This window comes from Xiphophorus couchianus, chromosome 5, assembly GCF_001444195.1.
Source record: "Xiphophorus couchianus chromosome 5, X_couchianus-1.0, whole genome shotgun sequence".
Classification (NCBI taxonomy): Eukaryota; Metazoa; Chordata; class Actinopteri; order Cyprinodontiformes; family Poeciliidae; genus Xiphophorus; species Xiphophorus couchianus.
In genome coordinates this window covers 28,571,433-28,594,347 of record NC_040232.1, presented here as the reverse complement: position 1 = coordinate 28,594,347, position 22,915 = coordinate 28,571,433, and the positions used below count along the sequence as shown (strand labels likewise).

General features: G+C 37.9%; 1 protein-coding gene and 1 long non-coding RNA gene across 2 annotated transcripts in view; both read left to right on the top strand.

Annotated features, from left to right (window-relative positions):
- Positions 1–3,620, top strand: part of LOC114144488 (nodal modulator 1-like) — a 35,879-nt gene extending 32,259 nt beyond the window's left edge. Inside the window, 4 exon segments of the mRNA XM_028017386.1 lie at positions 685–786; positions 878–997; positions 1,103–1,195; positions 2,321–3,620. Of these exon segments, the coding sequence (XP_027873187.1) occupies positions 685–786; positions 878–997; positions 1,103–1,195; positions 2,321–2,452 (447 nt within the window). The 3' untranslated portion in view covers positions 2,453–3,620.
- A 12,953-nt stretch (positions 3,621–16,573) lies between these two features.
- On the top strand, positions 16,574–21,099 carry LOC114144497 (uncharacterized). Its single transcript, XR_003595497.1, has 3 exons — positions 16,574–16,660; positions 19,527–19,636; positions 21,045–21,099. It is a non-coding gene; the product is annotated as an uncharacterized LOC114144497 (long non-coding RNA).
- The last annotated feature ends 1,816 nt before the right edge of the window (positions 21,100–22,915 follow it).

Genomic DNA, 22,915 nt, shown 5'->3' with positions numbered 1-22,915 from the left:
ACTTGACTCCAGAACCCCACAGCATTCTGGGAGATGTAGGCAGAGGAAAGGGTTAACCTTCTCAACTCCTCGCTCCCAGCTAAGCAAGGTGGGTGGCATCAACTTAACTTGCTCACTCTTTGGTTACCTAGCAACAACCTGTAGAGAAACTTGCGCATCAGCAGTTTCATGTTTCGCCACCGTGCCTCATAACTGCTTAAAAATAAAAGACTAAAAAACGTGGAGTGACAGGAGGAAATGAGTAGAGCTGCTCAGGACCAGTTTGGTAATATTTCAGATTATTTAAAACAAAAAACAAATCAATAATTATCGATATCAACTGATAAGAAACACTTGTATCGCGATGATTTTCAGCCATATTTCCCAGCCTCGACATATGTCGTAAAACTTCAATGACCAATTAATTTTACAGCTACAACTTGGACACAGATTGCTGTCCCAACATAACAATGAAGCCAAAACCCCCAAATCACAGCAGCTGCATGTTGGCTTCCAGAAACGGCCTCCCAAGAGCACTGCAGTGAAAATTTGTGGCGCAAGTTTAAATACCAAGAAACCAAGCAGTTTCAGAAAATTCCCATTCTGCAGAGAAGACGAAACATTTCTGAACCAAATTCTGGGTTTTTGTTTTATAACCACACCAGCATCTAAAAGCTTATAGCTAATGTTTTTCTCTGTCACCAGGTGAAGCTGTTCAAGAGTGACAATCTGGACAACCCGATCAACAGCGTCTCTCTCGGACAGTCTCTCTTCTTCCACTTCCCCCCTCTGGATAGGGACAGCGAGGTATCGACTAATTGCTTATTCCTACTAATTATATGAGCACCTTGTGCAGTTTATGACCTGTACACCCAATCTGTGATTTTGTCTTTTGCAGAGCTACGTGCTCATGCTGTACTCCACCCTGTCCCGCTCCCAGTACGATTTCACTCTGCCTCAGGTCTCCTTCACTTCCACTGGATACCACAAGCACGTCACCCTCACCTTCAACCCCACTGTAAGAAACAGAGAAACAAAACTCCCATTTTCCCAACATCATCTTAATCTTTGACATGCCGTCAGTTCTGATTTGGCCGTTTCTCTCCTCCGTTTGTCTGTGCAGCGCAAAGTGCCCGACCAGGATGTTGCACAAGGCTCCTACATCGCTCTGCCTCTCACCTTGCTCCTGCTGATAGCGGCGTACAACCACGAAAAGGTAGCCGTCAAACCAGACCTCATCCAGGCTCCCTGTTCACATGGATTTTCTTTCCTCACTTTTTACATTTATAAATCTTGTACTGACTTTAGTTTGCATGGAGAAGACAGCAACATTAGCACTTTATGACAGCAGTCAGGGGTAACAACACAGAATAAAAAAACACAAGAAAGCCTAGAGCTTATTTCCAGTTTGGTCCTTTGCAGCCGTAAAACTCATAACTCAATGTTTTTACCAAAACATTTTTTTAAAAATGAGTTAGAATGAGAAAAAACATGAAATTAGGCAAGGAAGTAGGCGAACATGTTTCTTTCTCAATTCCTTGTATTCTGTTTTCCTTCTTCTTATGTATCCTTGCCTTCTTCCTCTTGTCCTCTTTTATTTTATCCCTTATGTCCTCATATCTTCTTTTTCTTCCTTGTATCCCTTTGTCTCTTGTGTCCTACATCTCCTCCATTCTGGTCTTTCTTTTCCTTGTGGACTTCTACCTTCCTATCTGCATGTCTGTCCTTTGTTTTGGGTGTACTTGCTTTACCTTCTTTCTTACATTTTTACTCTCCTTCTTTTCTCATGTCCTTATTTTCTTTTTTCCTTCCACCTTCCTTTCTTCCTGCCCTTGATTTGTCCAGTTTCCATTTTTAAAACTTATCCAATGTAGGAAAATGTGCCCTGAATTCATGGTAAACTTTGGTATTTTGACATTTTTTACAAGAAAATACAGTGCTACACTAAAAAAAAAAAAAACATTATATAGATTATTAAGCAGAATTTTAACATAGATAATGTGTTTCTCTACTCTTAACTGATGTGATTAATAATATTATCTAAATAAAGATACACCCATGGATTTTTAGCATCCAGTAAAGTTAAAAAAAAAGCCTTTAATGTAGTACGTTTTAGATAATGTAATCATTTTGGCCATTTTAAATTGACTTAAATCAATAACCTTTTTAAGCCAATGATATATTTATTTGCCAGTAATGCGAAAAGTCCTTTTGGCCAGAATAGCCTTCACCCTCAAGAACAATCCCCAGTCTGGAAGTCAGATTGCTGTTAATAAGAATCTTCAGTTTTCTACTTCTAATTAATTGCACAGATGCACTGAAACATTTTTTTTTTTTTTAGGTGATTCCCCTCCTGATGCAGCTCATGAGCCGCTTCCAGGGAGTGAGAAGTATGGCCCAGGCCAGCGCCGACAGCGCTGCGCTGGATGAAGCCAAACGTCAGGCCAAGAGACAGAAAGCCAGGCGCACGTGAGGCGGGCCCCGCCCACACGCCTTCATCCCCTAAACTGATCACTAGCGATTGGTGACCTCAGAAACCAAAGAGGACACACTGCACCAGCGTTTACATCTGAAGCGTTGGCGTGCTAGTGAACTGTTTAGCATGACAAGGTGTAATTAATAAAAGCAAAACATCTGAAAAAAAAAAAAACTCGATACGCATTACCACCACCTTGTCAGCCAATCAGATTTACTGGACTGAAATATGAAGTTTTAATTTGTTTTGTTTTTTTTTCCTACAAGAGGGATTGCCCAGTATACCTGATCACATTTGTAAGAAAACCATTTTTTTTTATACGTTTGTAATTTCTCAAGGTCAACATGTGTGTTTGAAAGCTCTTACCTGCCTCTTGTATCGGGCCTCAATCTGTTTAGGAGGCTCAGATGTCGCGTGTCTGTTGGGGCTGATGTCAGTTCAGATACAACACAGTTGTTTTAATCTGAATCAAATCATTTCATTTCTGTAGCTGTGACTCTAAGTGTTTTGCTTAAACGGCTATCAAGTCCTCTAAAATACTGTAACGCTCCACCGCTGATGGTGTTCTCGTCTCCGAAGGAAAGTCGACCTTCACTTGAAGTCCAGTTCTTGAAACAGCTCAGGATGGGAGGGATGAACAGAATGCTGGACATTTCCTGTGTTTCTTTTTTTTTAATTATTTGTGTGTGGATATTTTTATTAAATAACAGGTTGGGGCAGCGGGATATGGGGACTAATGGCTGATTAATTTATTAACATGTTTAATCGGATGTAAATGATGACTAGCTTCCTTTTCGGTGCAGTTTGTGTGTGATAATCTAGTTTTAAATAAGATCAATGAAGAGTTATCTATTACAGTGAGTTAATGTGAATCTCTACAAATGGCCTGTCACAACAATGAGTCAGAATAGGGAACGATTAGAAACAGCTCAGCTCAGAGCTGGGAAGAGCTTTGAAGCTCAGTGACTTTTCTGTTTTGAATTTATTTGCTGTCTGGTGAGGCTCACATCACTCGAGGATGAATCCTGCTGAGCCATATTTAGACAGCTGGTTGAGGAGAAGACGGGAAGGGGAGTGATTATAGCTTTCATTTGTTCACAGTCTTCTATTTTTCATTTTGGTTTGTTTTGACAAAATTAATAAAGTTTGACTGAAAAGAGATTAACTGGACTGTTTTACTGCTTTCCCTGTTGAGGGCAGTGTTATTCCAGTTGTCATATGCTCAGAAAGTTCCCAGGATTCAGCTTCTTATTGTTTGGCCGTGCTATTTTATAAATTTTCTCCTTTTTACACAGTGTCTTTTCCTGATGTGTTGTTTCTCAAAAGAAGTCCAGGTCAGGCTGATTGTTTGCTAGGAGGCTAAAATGTCGTATCATTAACTGGCAGTTGGACTAAAATCCCCCACAGATGTAACTTCCCTCTATCATCTGTTTTCAACCTGAACAACAAGAAGCATGGATTGTGAAATGAAATGCAGATCAGACCAGTGGATTGAACCGTTTAAGTGACGATGCAGAAAATTTTTTCTAATATTTTTAGCATCTGAAGAACTCTCAAATTTATCAGTTGTTTGCTTTTAGTGTGATTTTTCAGTCTGAATAAATGTAGTGTGAAGATAACCTAATTCATTTCTTAAAATTGTGAAAGATTTTCCTTTTAAAAGTCTGAGGGATTTCCTTCAGATACTGGAAATGAATTCCTCTCTTTTAGTGTTGTGTTTGAACGATGAGACAGATTAAAATTTTAACACAGATGGAGTTCAATTCCAAGTTAGAAAAAAGGTCTTGATCCACTAAGAAAGACAAATGTAAAGTATATACAATGGTTACAGTTCTACATTAAGCTTTGATTAACTGGGAAACCATTATAAAAGCCTATTTTTCTCCTGTGTATTAATCTTCCTGTTAGATGAGCATTCTCTCAGGTCACTTTAATATACATATGGGATCATTTTTAATTATATTTTAATGTTGAAGTTAAGCATTAAACCATTCATGCCCCATGATATTTTAGATTTAAAGTTTTTTTTGTTTTTTTAGCAACATATTTGTCTGATTAACAGTAATATTATGTTTTTTTTAGATTGTCCATGTCCAACCACCAAATTGAATCTGTGATGGGAAGCAGGCTGTCCAACTGAAAGACTTGATGCTCATCGTTTATCAAGATAAATCTTCAAAATACCAGTGAAAGCGAGAAAAAACCTGGTGTACAGTCATAAGATGGGTTTGATTACTGTAATACAAATAAAAAATTTTCACCCAACTACTGAGGTGATAAATGACATCTGACCGTTTATAACATAAAATTGGAAAATAAATGATTTCCGGTTTTTCCTAAACTTTCTGTTTCTGTCTCGGTTCCTATCCAGAACGACATTATTAGATGAATTTAAACATATGTTAAATTTAAATCTGATTAATGTTGAGCTTGTCTGGTTTGAACCTTCAGACAACAGGTGAAATACCTGTTTCTTTTAGAAATCTGATTTGCTCTGGCTCGCCTCTAGTATAAAAAGTATACTATTCAAACCTGGACGAGAGACTCTCCTGCACTGAACCACTTCTCAAACAGAAAAGAAAACAATGTCCCACTGTACTTTGCCAGAAGCAGATGCAAAGAAATCTCAGAGCGTCCACAACCGTTTCTGACATTTAGTCATTGACAGCATTTGTGTTTCAGCCAATTTAAGTTTAAAATTCCTAACTTTTGTCACTCTTTATCACCTCCTGGAGAAGCTGTTAGTCTCCCTTCCTTTCCTGTAACACCGACGCATTTGACATGGTGCTTATTTTGATCCTGCACAGTAAAGCTCTACCTGCTTGTACTCTGTCGGCCTCCTCGCGAAAAGATGGCAGGTGTTCTGTCATTCAGAGCACAGCCTGTTTGACAGCAGCCGAGACGCCACGCCGAGCCTCTCTGCTGGCATTTCGACTTGATGCAATTGAGATGCAGCCAATTAGTGTGAGACACCCAGCTCGGTATCTGTCTGGAAATGAAAGCTGCAAACAACATCAACATACACGGGTGTCAGCAGTGTGATCAGATAAGCTTGTTGCTCTCTGGATTCTTGCCACATGGCAGCATCTTGTAGATGTGGAGATTTTTTTTATTATTATTTTTTTTAACAAAAGATGTGACTAATTTTATTTATAGTTTTGGGGAGACTAGTATTTTAGGCATCTATGTGAGCAGGAGTTTGCAAAATCTGACTTGAAGGCTATGTCAGCAGATAGCCTTCAAGTCAGATTTTGTGTGAAAATTTATTAATTCACTTTTTAATTTGAACTCACTCCTTGTATGCTCTCAAAATGTCTATTAGGCATTCTCAGGCTGATGTCCTGTTGGAGAAAATAAATGATTTAAACTGTTTGATTTTGGATTAGTTTTACAGAAAAGACAATGTTTATTTCTCTCCCATTTCCCCATCTGCTCTTTTATTTTGCTACATCATTCCATTTAAAATTTGTTCCTTTCGGGCAAAAACACAAGTCATCTCCAGTGGAGGAGAAAGGAGGCGGTGAGGGGTTGACCCCGCATTAACCCCAGATGCTTGATGCGAAGACAGGAAGGAGGGATTAAATATGCAGAGATGATTACAAGACAGACAGCAGTGAAAGTGATGTGTAATAGTATCTACTCGATGCTTTCTGCGGCGGCTGAGGTCAGTGTGTTGAACCAACTCCGAGTTGCCAGTTTTTATCAATACAAGAGGTGTGTCCTGTACCTCTTTTCTGAAATGTAATGCCTACTTACCGGTAGGCAGATGCAATGGAAGAGACGGCATTATCTCCAATGTAATCAGAGTGAAGCCTTGAGGCAATCTGTGTTTCTTTATATTAGTTCCAATAAGGCCTCCTAGGTATAATGTAATTTTCTTTCTTTTGCTGAAAATCTTTGTATAATAGGCTCAATAGAAACTTTATGAAAGTGAAGTAAAATTCTCAAACTACACCCTTACTTGTGTCAAGGTCACTAGAAAATATGTCTTAATTGGAGACGTGACTGGCTAACTTCAGCTTATTGTTGTGCATAGAACTTTAACGGAGTGTTTCGGTGTTAATATGTTTGTGAATCCTTGCATAGGGTTCTTTTCCTCAAGGAAAACCATGTTTAATTTTTGCTCCCAAGGTTTTCTTCTTTCAGTGTGTGGAAAATAAAAGACATCTTATGATGGGTAGGAGCAACACGGCCAACAGCTGTGTATCTGAACAAGTGAGAGCGCTTGATTTAAGGTGTGGTCAAGGCAACAGGAGGTAGGAGCTGAGCATTTGGCTTAGCATGGCTAACCATAATGCAGTGTATCTGGAAACAGGATACTACTGTTGTATATTCGATTAATTCAAAGACGAAAAGGAGTCTGAAGGATTATTCAGACAAACTTTAGTTAATAAAAAGGATGAACGAATCAAACGTAATATGATAAATGACAGAGCGTCGGAACTCCGAAAGAATAGCTCTCTCTGGAAAACCCCGCCGTATTCTTTCTTCTTCTTCTTCTAGCTTCTACTTCTAAAGCATAATTGGATATACAGTCCATTCCATTAAAGGTCCTCAAATAGTCCGTTTTGAACCAGATACTAAGTAAATCTATGAAATAACAATTACAACTTTATTATATTAAATTATAATATCCCAAATAATTAAGTGATAAAAAAAATCCTGGTTAAACCCAAAACAAATTCTCAACAATGTTTTTGTTTTTATTTCACACAAACATTTGAATCCAGCTTGACGAACCAAAGGCTGGCAGGTAAAAATCTTCCATCCAAGTCACTTTTGTCTGTAGTTTTAGTTTGTTGGAAGACCACAAGGACCTTACTTTGATTTTGTTTAGATCGGTTCTAAAATGACTTGATGTTACATACTGATGAGAATACTGGTAAGAAAAAGCATGTTGAATTGGTGTTAAAGTTTTCTCTGGAACATTTGGACAAATAAATTAAATACTGGTAGCATATAGTTGGGTCCGTTGAAATCAAAACTGAACCTTTCATATGTCATCACACACCGTATTTTGGGAATGTTCCTGCACAAACACCCCAAACACCCAGCCAAGGAAATTCTTAAAATATATGTGTGGAATAATGGCCCTAAAATCAAACCTGAGTAACACTAGTTTCTAGTTGTACGAATGAAGCCTATTTACTGCTTTTTCTGTGTTTCATTCTACTTTATGACACATAACTTACTGCAGTTTTGTGGACTTATTTGTTTCTTTGTATGTGTGGGTGTTGGCAACATCTGACGTGAATTTCACATCAATAGCTCAAATAGAAATATATTTACTGAGAAAAATGTCCCATTGTGTAATATAAATAAATAACTTGTTTCTTTATAAGCTTGTACCAATCAACACCAGTGCACCTTATCACAGGTTCAATACTCCCTTGACAGCTACCACTACCATTTTGCTGTCCTCAACATGCTGTCCATCGCCCTTCATCCTGCAGCAGCAATGCCTCGGTGTGCAGCGGATCAAATGAATGTCCAAGCCCACTCACCATCCAGGAAGGACTTTTCCAGCTGCTGCCCATTGGCTTTAAGAGATATCTGTTGTCTGCAGTGGTGATAAAAGCACAGACATCATGGTAATAAAAAAAAAGGAATGCCTGGCTCTCTGTCTGTCCTTCCTTTGTCTGATGACAAAGCTCTGAAAGACTGCTGCTGCTGCTGCAATCTATTCTGGTGTTTCTTCTCTTTGGAGCTTGATGAAAATGTATCAAGGATGAAACAGAGGACATAGAGCAGGATATAATTTGAAAGATGTCACGAGGAAGGATAAAAACATACTCTGGAGGAAGCTCTAACCAAAAGGTTTTCAAATTAAGATGTTATTTAGAACATCACAGGGATCAGTGCTGAATGTTAAAGATCATCAGCATGAGCATCAGCTTGCAGCTTTCGGAGTATTGATTAATCAATACAAATGTCCTCTCAGGACAGGTTTTACTTTGTTAAAACACAGTCTTTTGATGGTAAATTAGCTTTTTATTTTTCATTGTTTGAACAACTGTATTTTAGTCTACTTGCACATGTACACTAAAAAATATTCTGTTAGAACTCACCCACAGTCTTTTATGACTTGGTGACAAATGTTTAATCCTATTTGGGTGCTGATGTTGAATATGAAACCATCATTCTACACAGATTTTCAATCAATTTCTTCAAAGCACCACCTCCTGTGAAGTTTAGTGAAGTGCAGTGGCTGTAAATGGTAAAGCTTTTTGCATCTTACGTAAAACGGCTTTTAGTCAATCTGTTATCTAAAACTGTGGTAACCCTTTATCTGTAAACCTGTTTATTTTATGAACTGACCGCTAAGGCGTCTCCTTAGTTGGCACTAAGCAGAGTTTTACAAAGGTTAATAATTGTATTTTGCTTTAAATGGAAATACAGAAAGTTTTGAAATAATCCACAATTAAACATGCATTTGTATATTTACTATTTCTGGTGAACTTTGAATGTGATCTGCTCAATGAATTTATTGCATGCTTGTAATTACAGGCTCAGCACTTGATGTGGAAACGTCCTTCACAGTGATATTATTGCGGCTAAAGTAAGATTTGTGATAAATTTGTATCTCAGGAAAGTCTTGACTAGTTTACCTTAGTAGTTCTAGCCAAACTTTTCTCAAGTTCAGCTATGCAACCCCATAGTTAATATTAGGTCTTTATATCAGTTTTAATTATGGTTTAGTGTTTGTTTCCAGTTAATAATCATTTTTAATCAGTAATGTTTAGGTTAGGATTTGTGTTATGAATATAGCCTACGTCAAATTTTGTGTGGATTCATTCTGGGTCCTAACGAACGTACAAAAATCTCCTCATGCTTTCTTTTAGTGGAAAAATATTAAATCTTCAGATTTATTTTTTGAAGTTACGAGACTGATGAATTTATATATAAAAAAAATTAATACCATATAGAGTAGTTTTTACTTCATGACGTGAGTAAACAAGCAAAGTTAGTTTTGGGGCTCAAAGCCGACACTTCACGCGTCCCCCTGCATCGTCTGGTCATACATTTGCAGAAGCATTAATGTGACCACGATAAAAAAAAAAAAAAAACGTTCATTTTTAAGATGAGTGAGAACCCGAGAGAACCTGAATTAAAATGTCATTATCCCATCTTACCCTTCACACTTTGCTGAGCAGCAGTGGTTACAGATGAAGCTGCCAGATACGGCACGCACGTTCTGATTAGGATGACGTACGTCTGCTGCCTAATTCAATTAATTAGGCGGGTGAACAGTGAGCCAAGTAATAACGTAGTCGGGTTTTTGTGTGCAAATTTAATTTGATAGGTTTGTGGTGCGTACAATTAACAAAGCTATGCTTGTGTGGGTGTTCGGCAGAGAGGCTGTCAGACACCGGAGCAGCGAAGAAAAGGTAGACGATGTGTTTGTGTTCAGGGGGGAAAACCTCAATAACCTGCTCTGTTAGTTTGCCTGAGGTTGTTGTTTGACATAAGGTAAATTAGTGAGCTGATCCGGGAAATCCCCGGTGTCTGTGGTGTTCTTAGATGGGAAACATTTTACCAATTTCAACAATAAAATGCACTAATTGATAACTAGTTTACAATTAGAATCCATGTCCTTGACTTGGAATTTGTCTGAATGATGGGATTAAAATATACATTTTTGTAATGCATCTTGAGATTATATTAGTTATAAATTAGCACTATATCAATAAACTAAGGCCTAGACACGTTAATTCTGACGAATCAATTATTAGCACTTTTGTTACGGTCGGAATCTTTTTTTTGTGTTTCTGGTACGCCCGTCAAGCTGATGCACATGCCACTTCCACACTTATATTAGCCTACTGGAAGCTCATTTTTGCTTCAAAAAATGATCTGAAGGGACGCTGAAACAGACGATTGTTGTGTGAAAGTCGTGCAGAAAGAAGTTTTGTTTCTCAGTGCAAAACATGTTGCAGCAATGACAGACCTCCCCAACGCTAATGTCAGCGTCCACAGTGCACAGTGAACCTGTTGCTAAATCAACACGAAGGGTTTTTGAGTTGAAAATGTTGCCTGTTTTGGTGATGTGCGGTTTTCGTTTAAAATGTGGCTGATTGCGATTAATTCATTACATTCATTCATTGAGCTGTGCAGCACTCGCAGTGAAAAGAACATTCCGACCTTCAGTGTTTGTGTAAATAAAATAAACTTCAACTTGAGTGTTTAAAAGAGTGTAGAGAAATGTTGCAGGTAAAGCAATGGAATACTGCAAATAAACAAACTGTGGAAAGATAAATTGATTGAAGGGAGAAGATGCAGCCTGAGAGAGGAAAGGCTCAGAGAGAGATGGTGGAATACAATGGGAGAAAAAAAAATATCCTGTCAACATGAGTTCAATAAGAACAGATCTGTGGGAAACATTGAGACTGCAGCAAAGACTTTGGCAATCCTGGAGAACATTTATTAAACATTGGCTCCTGAATACCACTGGATCTCCCAAGGTGCAGTCAAACCATTAGCAGTGTGTAAATATACTGCAATAATGAATTTCAAAGAAAACTTTGGCAAACTAAATTTTTTTTCTTCTAACATTAGATCAAAAATACTCTGTGCTAAAATTGGGCCACAGATATTCACTCAGAAATTCTGCTTTTATATTGTTTGTCAGCCAAAAAATCTGTTCCATTATTTAGAGGAGCTCATCAGGGGATTACATTTCATTTAAGCCTCGCTCTTTAACTTAATTCCAGTTTTATGCTACACTCTAATTTTAGATTTACGACAGCTGAATGCTTATATAAGCTTCAGTGATCCAATAATTAACTCGACATCTTTCAGGCTTTTCAGTTCAGTTGTTGCTATACACTGCAGCATGTTGCTAAAAGTATTCACCCTCGTCTCCAAATAACCAGCTTGCCTTATCGTCTTCATCACTTTCGTTGGATCTTGTGACTGACTTTCTATCTGTGGTTGGATCACTTTTTCTCTTTCTTCACATTTCTATACCCAACGTGCTGTTATCCTTCCATCTCTGCCCCATACTGTCCCTCCCTTCATCTGTAGGTTTCTTTATTCTCACCAACCCTCCAGCGGAGATACGCCCCTTTTCTTCTCCGGTGAATAATGCATGGCCTCTGAGGCTTTGGATGTGGGAAGAGGATAAAATCGTTGGATCGGCCGTTTTTCTCGCTGCTCACCTGCAGGACCCTTATGCTTGCGCGTCTGGCCAGCAACAGCTGAGAGGAATACTGAATAACCTCTTGTTGAACGTACGGCTCCACTGTTACAGGCGACTGAATGTATCCAGACAAAATCTGTGCTTGTGAATGAATAAAAATAGGACCAGAATGGCAATCAAATGGTTGCTTCATTTTTTATTGTCTAAAATCCTTCTCATTTGCATAACTAAAATGATAAAGTTGTTTTCCAAATTAATGTTTTCTGGAATCTTGACCTATTTCTAGCTCTACTCTTTCCATCCAGTTAGAAAGTAGGTTGTGCCAGAAAACTCCAGAAAGCCTTATCAGCTTTCTCAACAAAATGATGAACAACCTCCAATTATAATAAACTATTAAAGAAACGACAGCTTATACCTCACGGAGCAAAGAAAATACAAATCCTGGCCTAAATTCATATCCCCCGCCCCCAAACAGACAAAAATGCAAACAAGACCGTTCAATCTGATAGCCTAATTACCTGGACCTACCAGGCTATTAAAAAAACCTCTATGTTTTTCTTAGTATCCATGTCATCTCTGGGATCTGCGTGTGTGAGAAAAGCACACATTACATTACAAAGCTAGCCAGTTCTCTGTGTGTGTGTGTGTGCGGGTGTGTCTGTGAAGCTGTCTTCTGTCAAATGGCTGCAGCAGAGGGACACGTGTCTCATCAGGACCCGGCCTGCCACCAGGAGCTCTCAGAAGATACGAACAGAGGAAGAGACTCACCAGAATGTTGGATGGAGGGATCTGGCAGTGGAAGTGTCAGGTGTCTGAGACTGTTATCACCAAAGCTGCCGGTCTCTCTGTTCTTCTCCTTTGTTGGACTGGCTTCACAAGAAGTGTTTGAAAATATAAAATAAAATAAAATGCAGCACAACAAATTCACAAGGACTTCATGTCGTGTGTCTCTGAAATATGAAAAACGATTGGACGATTTCGGACCTAACATACCTATGAGCTTTTCATATTTTGTCATGATGAAACCACAGATTTTATTATACTACATTGGGAATTTATGTGACAGACCAAAACAAAGTAGAGCAGGGGTGTCAAAATCCAGTCCTCGAGGGCCGCTGTCCTGCAACTTCTAGATGTGCCTCTGCTGCACCACCTGAATAGAATAATTAGGTTATTAAGGCTCTAGAGAACTTATCTACACAAGGAGGAGGTAATTGAGCCATTTCATTCCAGTGTTTTGTACCTGTGGCACATCTAAAAACTGCAGGACAGCGGCCCTCGAGGACAAGAGTTTGACACCTGTGAAGTAGAGCATCATTGCTTAATAGAAGAAAAATATTACATGGTTTTATTTCTTATTATTTTTCATTTTAATTTTTAAAAGTAAAAATCGCAAAGGTACTCTGTGCATTCGACTATTGGCATCTTTATTCAAGTACAACTTAGCAAAATCCAGTACAAATTAATACAAGTTGATCATTCTAAGTCAACTTGAAAATTATGCTCTAGAAGTGTCAGTTCATCACATAAAATCCAGAAATAATGCATTGACGGTCTGCCGTCATAAGTTGAAAAAATGCAAACATTTTTCCAGCATTGATTATTTTTCCTGAATATCGTTTTCTGATAATGGACTTATCTGATATCAAATTATAGTGAGATTTTTCAAAGCATATCCCCTATAAATCAACTTTCATGTTAAAGCTTATTTTATTTGCCTTTCTTCATGTTTTTTGCTGAATATTTCAGGTCTGATTCATCCAGTTATGTCTGTTCTACTTGTGCAGCTGCATCCGTTTCATTCGGTCGTCTTCGTAACTCCACATCTTCTCTTCAACACCCTGCTGATCCGACCCTCGCCGCGGGGCAATGTAAAGTTCCAGTAGAGCTACGGTAAGCATTGGTACACCACACTTTGCAGTCCATATCGACATCGAGAGTCAGAGGAGAAGTTGCAAACACAGCCAGGCTTGACCAGCCCCTTATGCTTGAACAGGAAAGGCGATAGTGGATATATCCAAATGAGCTGATCAACAGGATGCTTTGCGGGTGTTTACTGATGGAAGGCCATGTGAAGGTGGACTTGAGTGGCAGCTTGGCAGCCAGTGGTGGGGAGATCCATCACGCCATGACAGGAAGGGATCGGGCTCTGACGCGTCGGCCTGCCCTGACGGGCCACGGCCTGTCAGCTTAATGAGGCTCCTAGTGACAGGTGATGCCGGGGTTAGAGTTTGTGTGGGAGGAGTGCGTGAGTGTGTGGGTGGGGACTTTCAAAGAGTTTAAACAAGTGCCTTGTTAGCGTTCTGCTCTGCAAACAAATATATTCTACCCATCTGGGGGGTCTGTCTGTTTATGATTTATTTTTGAATTATATTGGTTTATTTTTCCTTCATTTCTTAGGCAAGGAAATGTTTGTTTCCGCATTTATAAAGGATTTACAAACTGATATTTAGGTAATCCTATTTAAAAAAATCCTTTTAAGTTGTCAACATTTTAAGTATTTTTACTTTATTTACAATAGACCAGTAACAGCTGGAGGACATGATTTGCAGTCTGTGTGGGCAGTTCATTTTCCAGAAAAACAAAACAGAACAAAACAACAAAAACTATATTGATGGAAACCAAAAACCCTGAGCTTTCTGTTCATAGATGCACTGCACAATATATGGCTTCATATTTACTGTCTGAATATGTAGTTTCTTTCATCCTGACACAACCAAGTATTCTACAATAACAAATACAAATTTCCAAAGATGTGAAATATGAGAGCAGAAAAACTGTTCTATCGCTTTGGTGTTTCTTTCATTGCATCTAGCAAAGATGTAACACCATGGTAGGATTTAAAATTGTAAAAATATATGTAGAGACCCATTTAATAAATTAGAATATTATTGAGAAGTCAATTTATTTCAGGAACTTTATCACAAATGAAACATTATATAGATTAATTACACACAGACTGGTGTTTCCCAGGTTTTTATCTGTTAATTATGATGTTTTGATATTTTTTCACACTGCCTCAGTGTTTAACGGGGTTCAGCTTTTCAACTCCAAGCAAAAAAGTTATTTTCTCACCGTGGCCAAAATTGTCTCTAACAATAGCCCTGTATTTAATCACTCATCCTACATGCAGATATGTTTTGCTTAAGTGAAGCAAAACAAAACACAGTGGCACAGCACCAACTAAAAAACATAACCAAAAGTTTAGGCAGCAGTGAGCGTTTATTAAAAAAAAAAAAAAAAGCAACCTAATCCTGTAATTTTTTAAGAACTCCATGGAGCATTTGAAATTGAATGATGTAAAATTCTCCATCACTGACACAACCTTGCTTTTCCTTTCATAAAATTGTCCTTAATCAGGAGCGTGCATGATGAGGTAATTGCTGTTACGCAGTTAGCAGAAATAATCAAATTTTATTTAAAAAAAAATAGAGTTTACAAAAAATTGTAAACTCACTTTTTTTTTTCACATCTATTTTATCTTCACTCCCTTTCGCTTTGATTTGACATCAGAGCAAAGCACTTGGGGATCCCACATCATGACTGGCATTAAACACTACATGTGGGTATTTTTAGAGCGAAACAGGAGCAGCAAAATGTGGCAAACACAACACAAGCCACATCTAAACGAGCGAGGACGACATGTGAGCACCCTGCCCTCCCCAGCCCAGGCCCCTGTGGCTTTCTGCTACTTCAGATACAACTTTGCAAATTTTAATTGTGCGTCCATGTGTTTTTAGAGTCATGTTTTCTCCTGGCAACAGTTCCAAGCAGACCAAATGTAGTTCTTGTTTTGCCAAATTTGCCATCACAAAATTTAGCATGTAGAGTCCCTCCTTTTTTAACTGTGACTTGAGAAGAAACAAATGCCCTCTTTCAGCGTTGAAGTACATAAACCTGAAACAATGTTTACAATTCTCTAATGCCAGTATTAGGAGGATAACGGGTAAACTGAATTTTAGTTAAATGAATCAGATGTTAGACTATCCTATTCTGCTCAGATACAGACACAGTGTATACACAACACTTTAGATCCCTCATAAGTGATGGTCACTTTTTTTGAAGATTTTTTTTAATCTGCTCTAAAAAAATTAGATGACTCTCTTGGTTTAAAAAAATAATAAGAGGAAAGACTTTGGCTGAGAAAGTTAATATTCGACTTTATTTGAATATTTCTTGTGTCAGTCTCTACAGGACGTTAATAAAGTCAGAGGGGATTTTGTATCGCAATATTATACAGCCTAATGAAAGAACTATTCCAAACCATTCCTCTAATTTATTTTATGAAGGAGACGATATGTATTTAACTAAAATACACTTCAGGAAATAATTGAAATTAAAATATACCCCCATATATTAGTCCTGCTGTAAGATTCCTTTACAAATTTGGTTTTCCAAAGTCATTTGCTTGCAAAGACCGACTTATACAATTAGAAGGGGACAAATTACTGGAATTAAAAGGCAAGTGGCTTTAACAGATTTTGAGAGCCTCCCGCAGCACTGCTCAGGTTATAATTAAGTCCTCCAGAGTGTTGTAGCCATTAGAGCTTTGAGGCGACCCAGTGAGGACACACCCAGCCCAGTGTGACCAGCTTAAAAGAAGAAAAATCAGCACCATGTCACTCCTAAAAAGCCACTGTACATTTAGGCAATACATTAAGGTACAAAGAGCAACTTAAATTAGCCTCATGCAGAATGAAAGTAACATAAATGTCCCAGGTGGCTGCTTAGCATTAGTTATGCCTAGATATTTTCCTAAATAACATGAGCACCTTTTCTGATGTATGTATACGTGCACACAAATTGTGCAGTCACATTTGCTTATTTCATATTGAGAATAGTTCATTAACACTTTATTAGGAGCATTCCAGTAATAAGGAAAAATCCTTCTAGCAAATACCTGTTATTAATATTTATTTGGTTGATCCTGATGTGAATGCGGTTGTGGAGTACGCCACAAGGGGGCAGTGTAGTGTGAGAGACCCGCCACCAGGAGGGAACCTGTTGCGGCTGCGTCAAACCACAACACACTGCTTCTCGTCTCATCTCTTCTACTGTCTATGCAGGTAATATTTCACAAAATGCGTACAAAATCACATATAGTAAGGACTGTATAAATTCGGTGTTTTATAGCCAACTTATGTGTGGTTTTACTAATGTTAGTTAAGCCATGTTAGTAGAACGGTTGGGCTGTGCTTGTGACGAAGCAGATACGAGGCTGTGTAATGGCGACCCCCACTAAACTCCAATACCTTTGAATCCTAGGTTCAGGTTATCACTGTTCTAATGGGAAAATTAAATCGGCACTACAGTGAAAATAGACGACATTTAGAGGTAATCTTTGGTCTTTTTTCATGTCTTTTTTGTTGTGTGCAAGACTCCTTCCAACTTTCAAAGCTTTTTTTTAACAGCTAAAGACAATGTGAGCTATGAGAAATCCTAAGAGAAGCAGAAAAACGTAAAACACAGTTTTAGGGTTAACATGTAGACATGTCCAAACTGGTTGTGTCTTGTTTATTGCACAGCGAATGTTGGCAAATCTAGAAATATTATTTATTATGGGCCTAAATCTAAACTAATGAAGCGCTGTCTGTGAAACAAATTCATGTAATGTATGTGAAGAATGTTTATCAATTACTTGTGTAATGTGAAAAAGTTTCTCCCATTACAGGTTCATTCTGTTTTAGCTTTTTATTTTACTTTAATTTTTCAGTTCATCAAACAAATTGTAATAGGAGACAAAGAAATTGAAAATATTTGTTGTGGGGAAAAATGTATCTAAACCAACTTGGCCTTGTGTGAAAAAGTAGTTGTCCCACCCGTTTGACACGTTTAAGTCGTGTCAAATCACGACTTAAACTAATTAATTACAATTTCAGATCACGCCAAAGTACAAGAAGTCCAAAAGCAAACATTAAGCCCCAAATCTTAAGAAATTCAAAAACAGATGAGAAACAATCAATGAGATTTTTTCTAATCTGCTTTTTATGGAAGGGTGAAGTGAGATGGTACTAAATGTGTTTTTGCTCCATTACTTCTGAGTTCTAAGTAAATCATTTTTAGGGTATATGAAGGTTTTTGAATTTCCTTTTTTGCGTGGTTGTTGGGTGAATCTCAGCTGTTGGGAAGTTAAATTCCCTGTCTGGAAACAACATAGCTGGCAATTAATTTGCAAATCCCCATCCATAATGTCAGGGACTGCTGTTCCAGGAATGTGGGATTTTGCTTTAAGGTTCCCGGGCCATTTTCTCAAAAGGTCACTTGTGCTGTTCCCTGTTCACTTCTACTGTATTACTTGCAGAGTAGGATTTTTTTAATCCCCCACCTATAAATTCAATACTATTGGAGCCTGATGGGTAATCTGAGCACCACGGCATGACGGTAATCAGATGTAATCTGTTCGTTGTGGTATTTTAGGGATGCTGCATTGGAAAAGGATATACTAAGCAAACATAGTTTGGACATTTAACAGAGAAAGAAATTAGTAAGAAAAACAGCCTGATGGTACTCTCATTTATACACACCTCCTATGACCCTCTACCACTTTTCTTTAGAAAATATTGTAAAAAAAATAATTTGAGAACGAACAGGAATGAAGCATAATACATATAATTTGTGTGGGTAAAATAAGCTTAGTCTCATGATAGTACATGAGGTTAGAAAGAACCATAAATGAAAAACAGGGTGTTTTGTTACATCATTACAAATGATGTATTTAAGTAACATTTTTCTTATAGGCTGTGGGGTAGCATTGCCTTTAGAAATTGTATGCTCTAAATATCTGTCTGAATAATGATAAACATGGTGTGACTCTACAAAGAAGTGCTGCCATATTTAGTTAGCCTAAGATGTTACTAACTACACATAAATGATTTAGCCTATGTGTGAAATTAGTGCCCTTTAGCTAATCAGTGATCCAAAACAATCCTACAAATTATGGTCGTAAATTCTAATCAGTGAAATGTAGAGTTTGATTGATTACAAGATGATACTGACTGAAATATAAGTGGATTTAAGTATCTGCAGTCAAGCCAAAAATGAGTTATACTCTTTTCAATTAAGATTTCTAATTATTTTTCATTCAAGCCACAGTGTAAAAGTATCAGTTAAAATTTTTTTTTTCTTCTCTTTCAGAATTTAAAAGAAGAAAAAATTACATTATATATGTTTTTACCCTTCTTAATTTCTGTATAGTATTTGTGCCACAAAAGATTTAGAAGATTCATTAAACATGACCAAACTCAATATACTGAACTAAGGGGGATAACAAGGCATGTACAATTGAAGTCCAGTAATTCATGATGGGACACCAACCGCTCCAAAAACTTCCAGACTTCCCAGGATGATTGCAAAGTCACTGGTTGTTCATAAGAAGCTGTAGACGTCTTTAGAGGATGATCCAAGAACCACTTGGTCCAACAAGGAATTTTGAAAAGCTGATTGTGTGATTCTGAAACTTGGTTCTGTACTTAAATGGGTTGTCTTTCTATGCACCTTACCAACAGTGTGACAAAATGCAAAACATTTTTTACAGGATTTCCTCTAAAATAAATAGTTTATGTCCCCTGTCTAGACACTATGCAATTTGTTCTGCTTCCTTGGTCTTAAAATGTCAGCAAAGTGCTACATCAGTTTGACTTCATATGTCTGGTGAAGCTTTCAGACAAAGACTGATGAATCCAACAATTACCTTAAATACTGTAGAACCTTCCAGTGACTTTTAGTAAAGAGCAGACCAAACAAAAAGCTTAGCATACACAGACATGTTTTCATTGTTGCTGCATATGAGTAACATGTCTGCATGTTTTTATGCAAGCATGTGGTGTTCTTCTTTTCAAGCTGGAGACTGTGAACATGTGGGGTTGGCCTCATAAATGTCAACGTTTGTGCACGTGAATGGGTACGCTCAAAAGTAATTGGTTTGGTCTGCAGAATCACCGGCGGAACAGCAGAGGACAGGAGAAGAGGGCAGAGAGGAGGAAGAGAGCCGACGCTTTGCTTCAGCTCATTAACCAACGCCTGTTAGCTTGGAAATAAATTGGGTGAGATTCTGCCACTGGAAAGGCTTATTAGTTCATTTTTCTCCTCCGACCCCGGCTGATCCTTCGTAGGTGTAGTGAGGCACGGCCTCGCTCCCACTCTGTCTCACTTACGCACGGTCCATATGAGTCCGAGCACACGTACATTAAAAACCAGCGGCCCGTGGGCCCCGAGCAGATGTAAATGAGACAGGTGTCAAATGACTTGAAACCTGCTGCAACTCAAATGTCACCTAGACTTACTGCAGCTCTGCCTGGAGGACTTTCAGCTTATGGCTGAGGCTCCTTACAGATTGCTGACTGAATGCGTCAAATATTAGAGAAAACTGATACAAGATTCAGAAGTAAAACAGCATTGTAGCCAGTGGTGGCTCTAGCATGAGTGTCCTCTGGGTTGAGCCTCTCTTTCTGGCACCCAAAATGATGCTGAAAATTATGAGTATGGAGCACAAAAAAAGCTGTTCTACTGCATTTATAGTCGAAAACCTATAAATTGTGCAGCTGACAAGTAATTTACTGTATATTTTTTATCTGGGTCAAATGCGTCTGCCCCTACTAATGTTGCCCTGAGCAACTGCCCATGTATCTCATATCAACAGCCAACACAAATACAGTCATATTCAATAAGTTATAATATGTATCCCATTGAGGTTCATTTGCCAGAATAAAAGTATGTTTTTAAGAAAAAGCAGGTACTAAACCTACTTTTTGTAAAAGCTACAGTATGTAACTTTTATAGAGTATTTTCTTTTTTACATATTTGTTAAAACTGTCACCATGTTGTGACAGTATGTCATATTAATCTTGCCTTTCCACTGAGATAAAAACTGTATTTAAAGTAAGAAAAGCACTGAAGGAATTGGAGAACTATTTATCAAAAGATGTAACATGAACAATCTAACAGTTTACTCAAAATTGTAGAGAAAGAAAGTTATATCTAATTCCAGTTATTTTATGTGACTCTAGCAATTATATATATATGTATTGCGAAAAAAAAGTAATATTGGCATAAAGGACAAATTTTCAAAACACAAAAAATATTTTCATAGCTCCACACCTGCTGTTAAAAAACCAGGATTGTGAGTCTACTGTGTTTAACGCTGGATGTAACGAGATGCACAGGGGAAAGTACAAAATTGCTCCATGTTTTCTCCATTTGTAGATAATGACTGTGAAAACCTTAAGGTTTCGCAACTCTTTCCTAACTGAAAGACGCAAACAACTTTGTTGATCAACGATTTTTGAAAATTTTTTTAAAGATTGGGACATGATGTATATCTTCTTGTTTCATATCACTAGACAGAATATGTGATTTCTTCTTTCTACAGATTTGAATGTAATCAGGTCCAGGCGTGAATAGTAAAATTCATCTTATTTTTGTCTAATAACTTTTTGAAACCTGACATTTCAGCTGAAGAGGGCAGCAGAGCAAAGAGACATCGTCAGTGCTAGCACAAAATCCAACGATTGGTTCACACTACTGCATCAAAATTTTCTTGTTATCCTGCTGAAAGTGTAAATTAAAAATAATAGGTTTGCTTGAGGCATCATTTGTCTTCCCTGGGGTTCCTGTGCCAAATGTAAATGTTGCTGGCATCATTATAGGATGCATCGTAAAAGCAGAAATCTGGAACTTGGCTCTCGTGCTGGAGCGAGCCCTTCTTTCAGTTGTTAGTATTATTAACATGCTGTTGAGAATGGAGGCTGAACACTTAACCAGACTGAAAGGACTGCTGTCATCCTGACTAAAAGCCCTTCCATTTGGCAAAGAGCAAAGAAGAGAAGAGGATTTTTCAAAATGGGTACGTTCTGCAGTAATTCACTAGAGTATGTGTTTATCAGAGAAATTACCCCACGGCCATGAAAAAACACAGACGAACTTCACTGCCAGACTTCATCAGGCTCCTGATTTAATAAGCTTGTCAATACGTACTGTACATCAGTGTGAACTCTATCCCTCATCATGTTACGAGAGGCAACAACATACATTAAGGGACAAACTACAAGCATGAATGCACTGGTTAACTGAAAGACAAGTGTCAGGTTCACATTAAAATGTTCAACCTGCGTACCAATGTACATGGAAGAATGGACATGATACAAGCTTTATGCACAGATGCACAGGCGTATTAATGGTCAATGTTTTGGGGCAGTCATAAAATGGCTTGTCAGGCCCAACCCCCGCTGCTCCTCCTTTTCCTAATAACATCATTCATCAGAAAGTGTCAGCGCTGAGATATGGGTCGATAAACAATTTGGTGCAACATGGCTAATGGCAACCGGAGTAATTTAATATTTTCTCATGCTTATAAATCCCACAGATTCCCACATACTCTCTGATGGTAATATTGTTCTTTGAAAATGCAGAATCAGTGTATTTTGTAGACCTTACAACCTAGATTTCTTAACTGTTAATAAAAAACCCTGAATTACAAACTTTTTATGTGAAACTGACGCACTAAAGAGAAACTGTGAGTCATATCTAGAGTCTGTTCAGCCATTCACATAAAATCATCGTTTGGATCTTAGGAATTCCCTTTGTTGGTGCAAAAATATAGTGTTTTCTTTGTAATTTGCTTTTAGCTTGTTTTATAAATCCTGCAAAGGAATTGAGTGCAAATTTGTGACAGCTGTGTTGGTAACAAAGAGCCGAAAAGTCCAATTTGAAATGGTGTGTTTGCTAAATTATGTGTAATGTAATGGCGACTCATCCTGTGAGGTTAGTCTTTTTGTGCCTGGACACAAAAATATTGATGTTTCTGAGTTAATGGAGTTGTAACAACATTTTTCTAAAGAGGATATGTTTGTGGGTTGAAAATAAACAAAGAAGCAGATGGAAGTTATAAAGGTTATCAAAAGTTATCAAAGATGTTCAGAGAGCCTGTCTGTCTTGTTTTTGCAATTGCTGTTTTAAGAATCATTGCAGCTTTGTGCTATAGGACCATTTATCCATGGAAAAAAAAGAGAGAAATCTTCAAATTCCTGTTATATAATTGTGTCCATGGTGAGCATATTTTAACTTCTGGCTTCTGGCTGCAAAAGCAATCTGAGCAGATTTTAAGAGTATCCCTGATTGTGAACGGCATTGTGGCTTTTTATTACCTAAGTTGAGGTTTAATGGATTTCTGTGGTTCTGTGTTATTCTTAATGCACTATGCACACAGTATTGTTTTGTTAGACTTGATTCTCTCTGGCTCCCAGCTGTCTATGTGGGATACCCTTCAAAAAGAATGATGTACAAAGTTGTAGACATAAACCACCATGGATTTAAAGAGGCCAAAT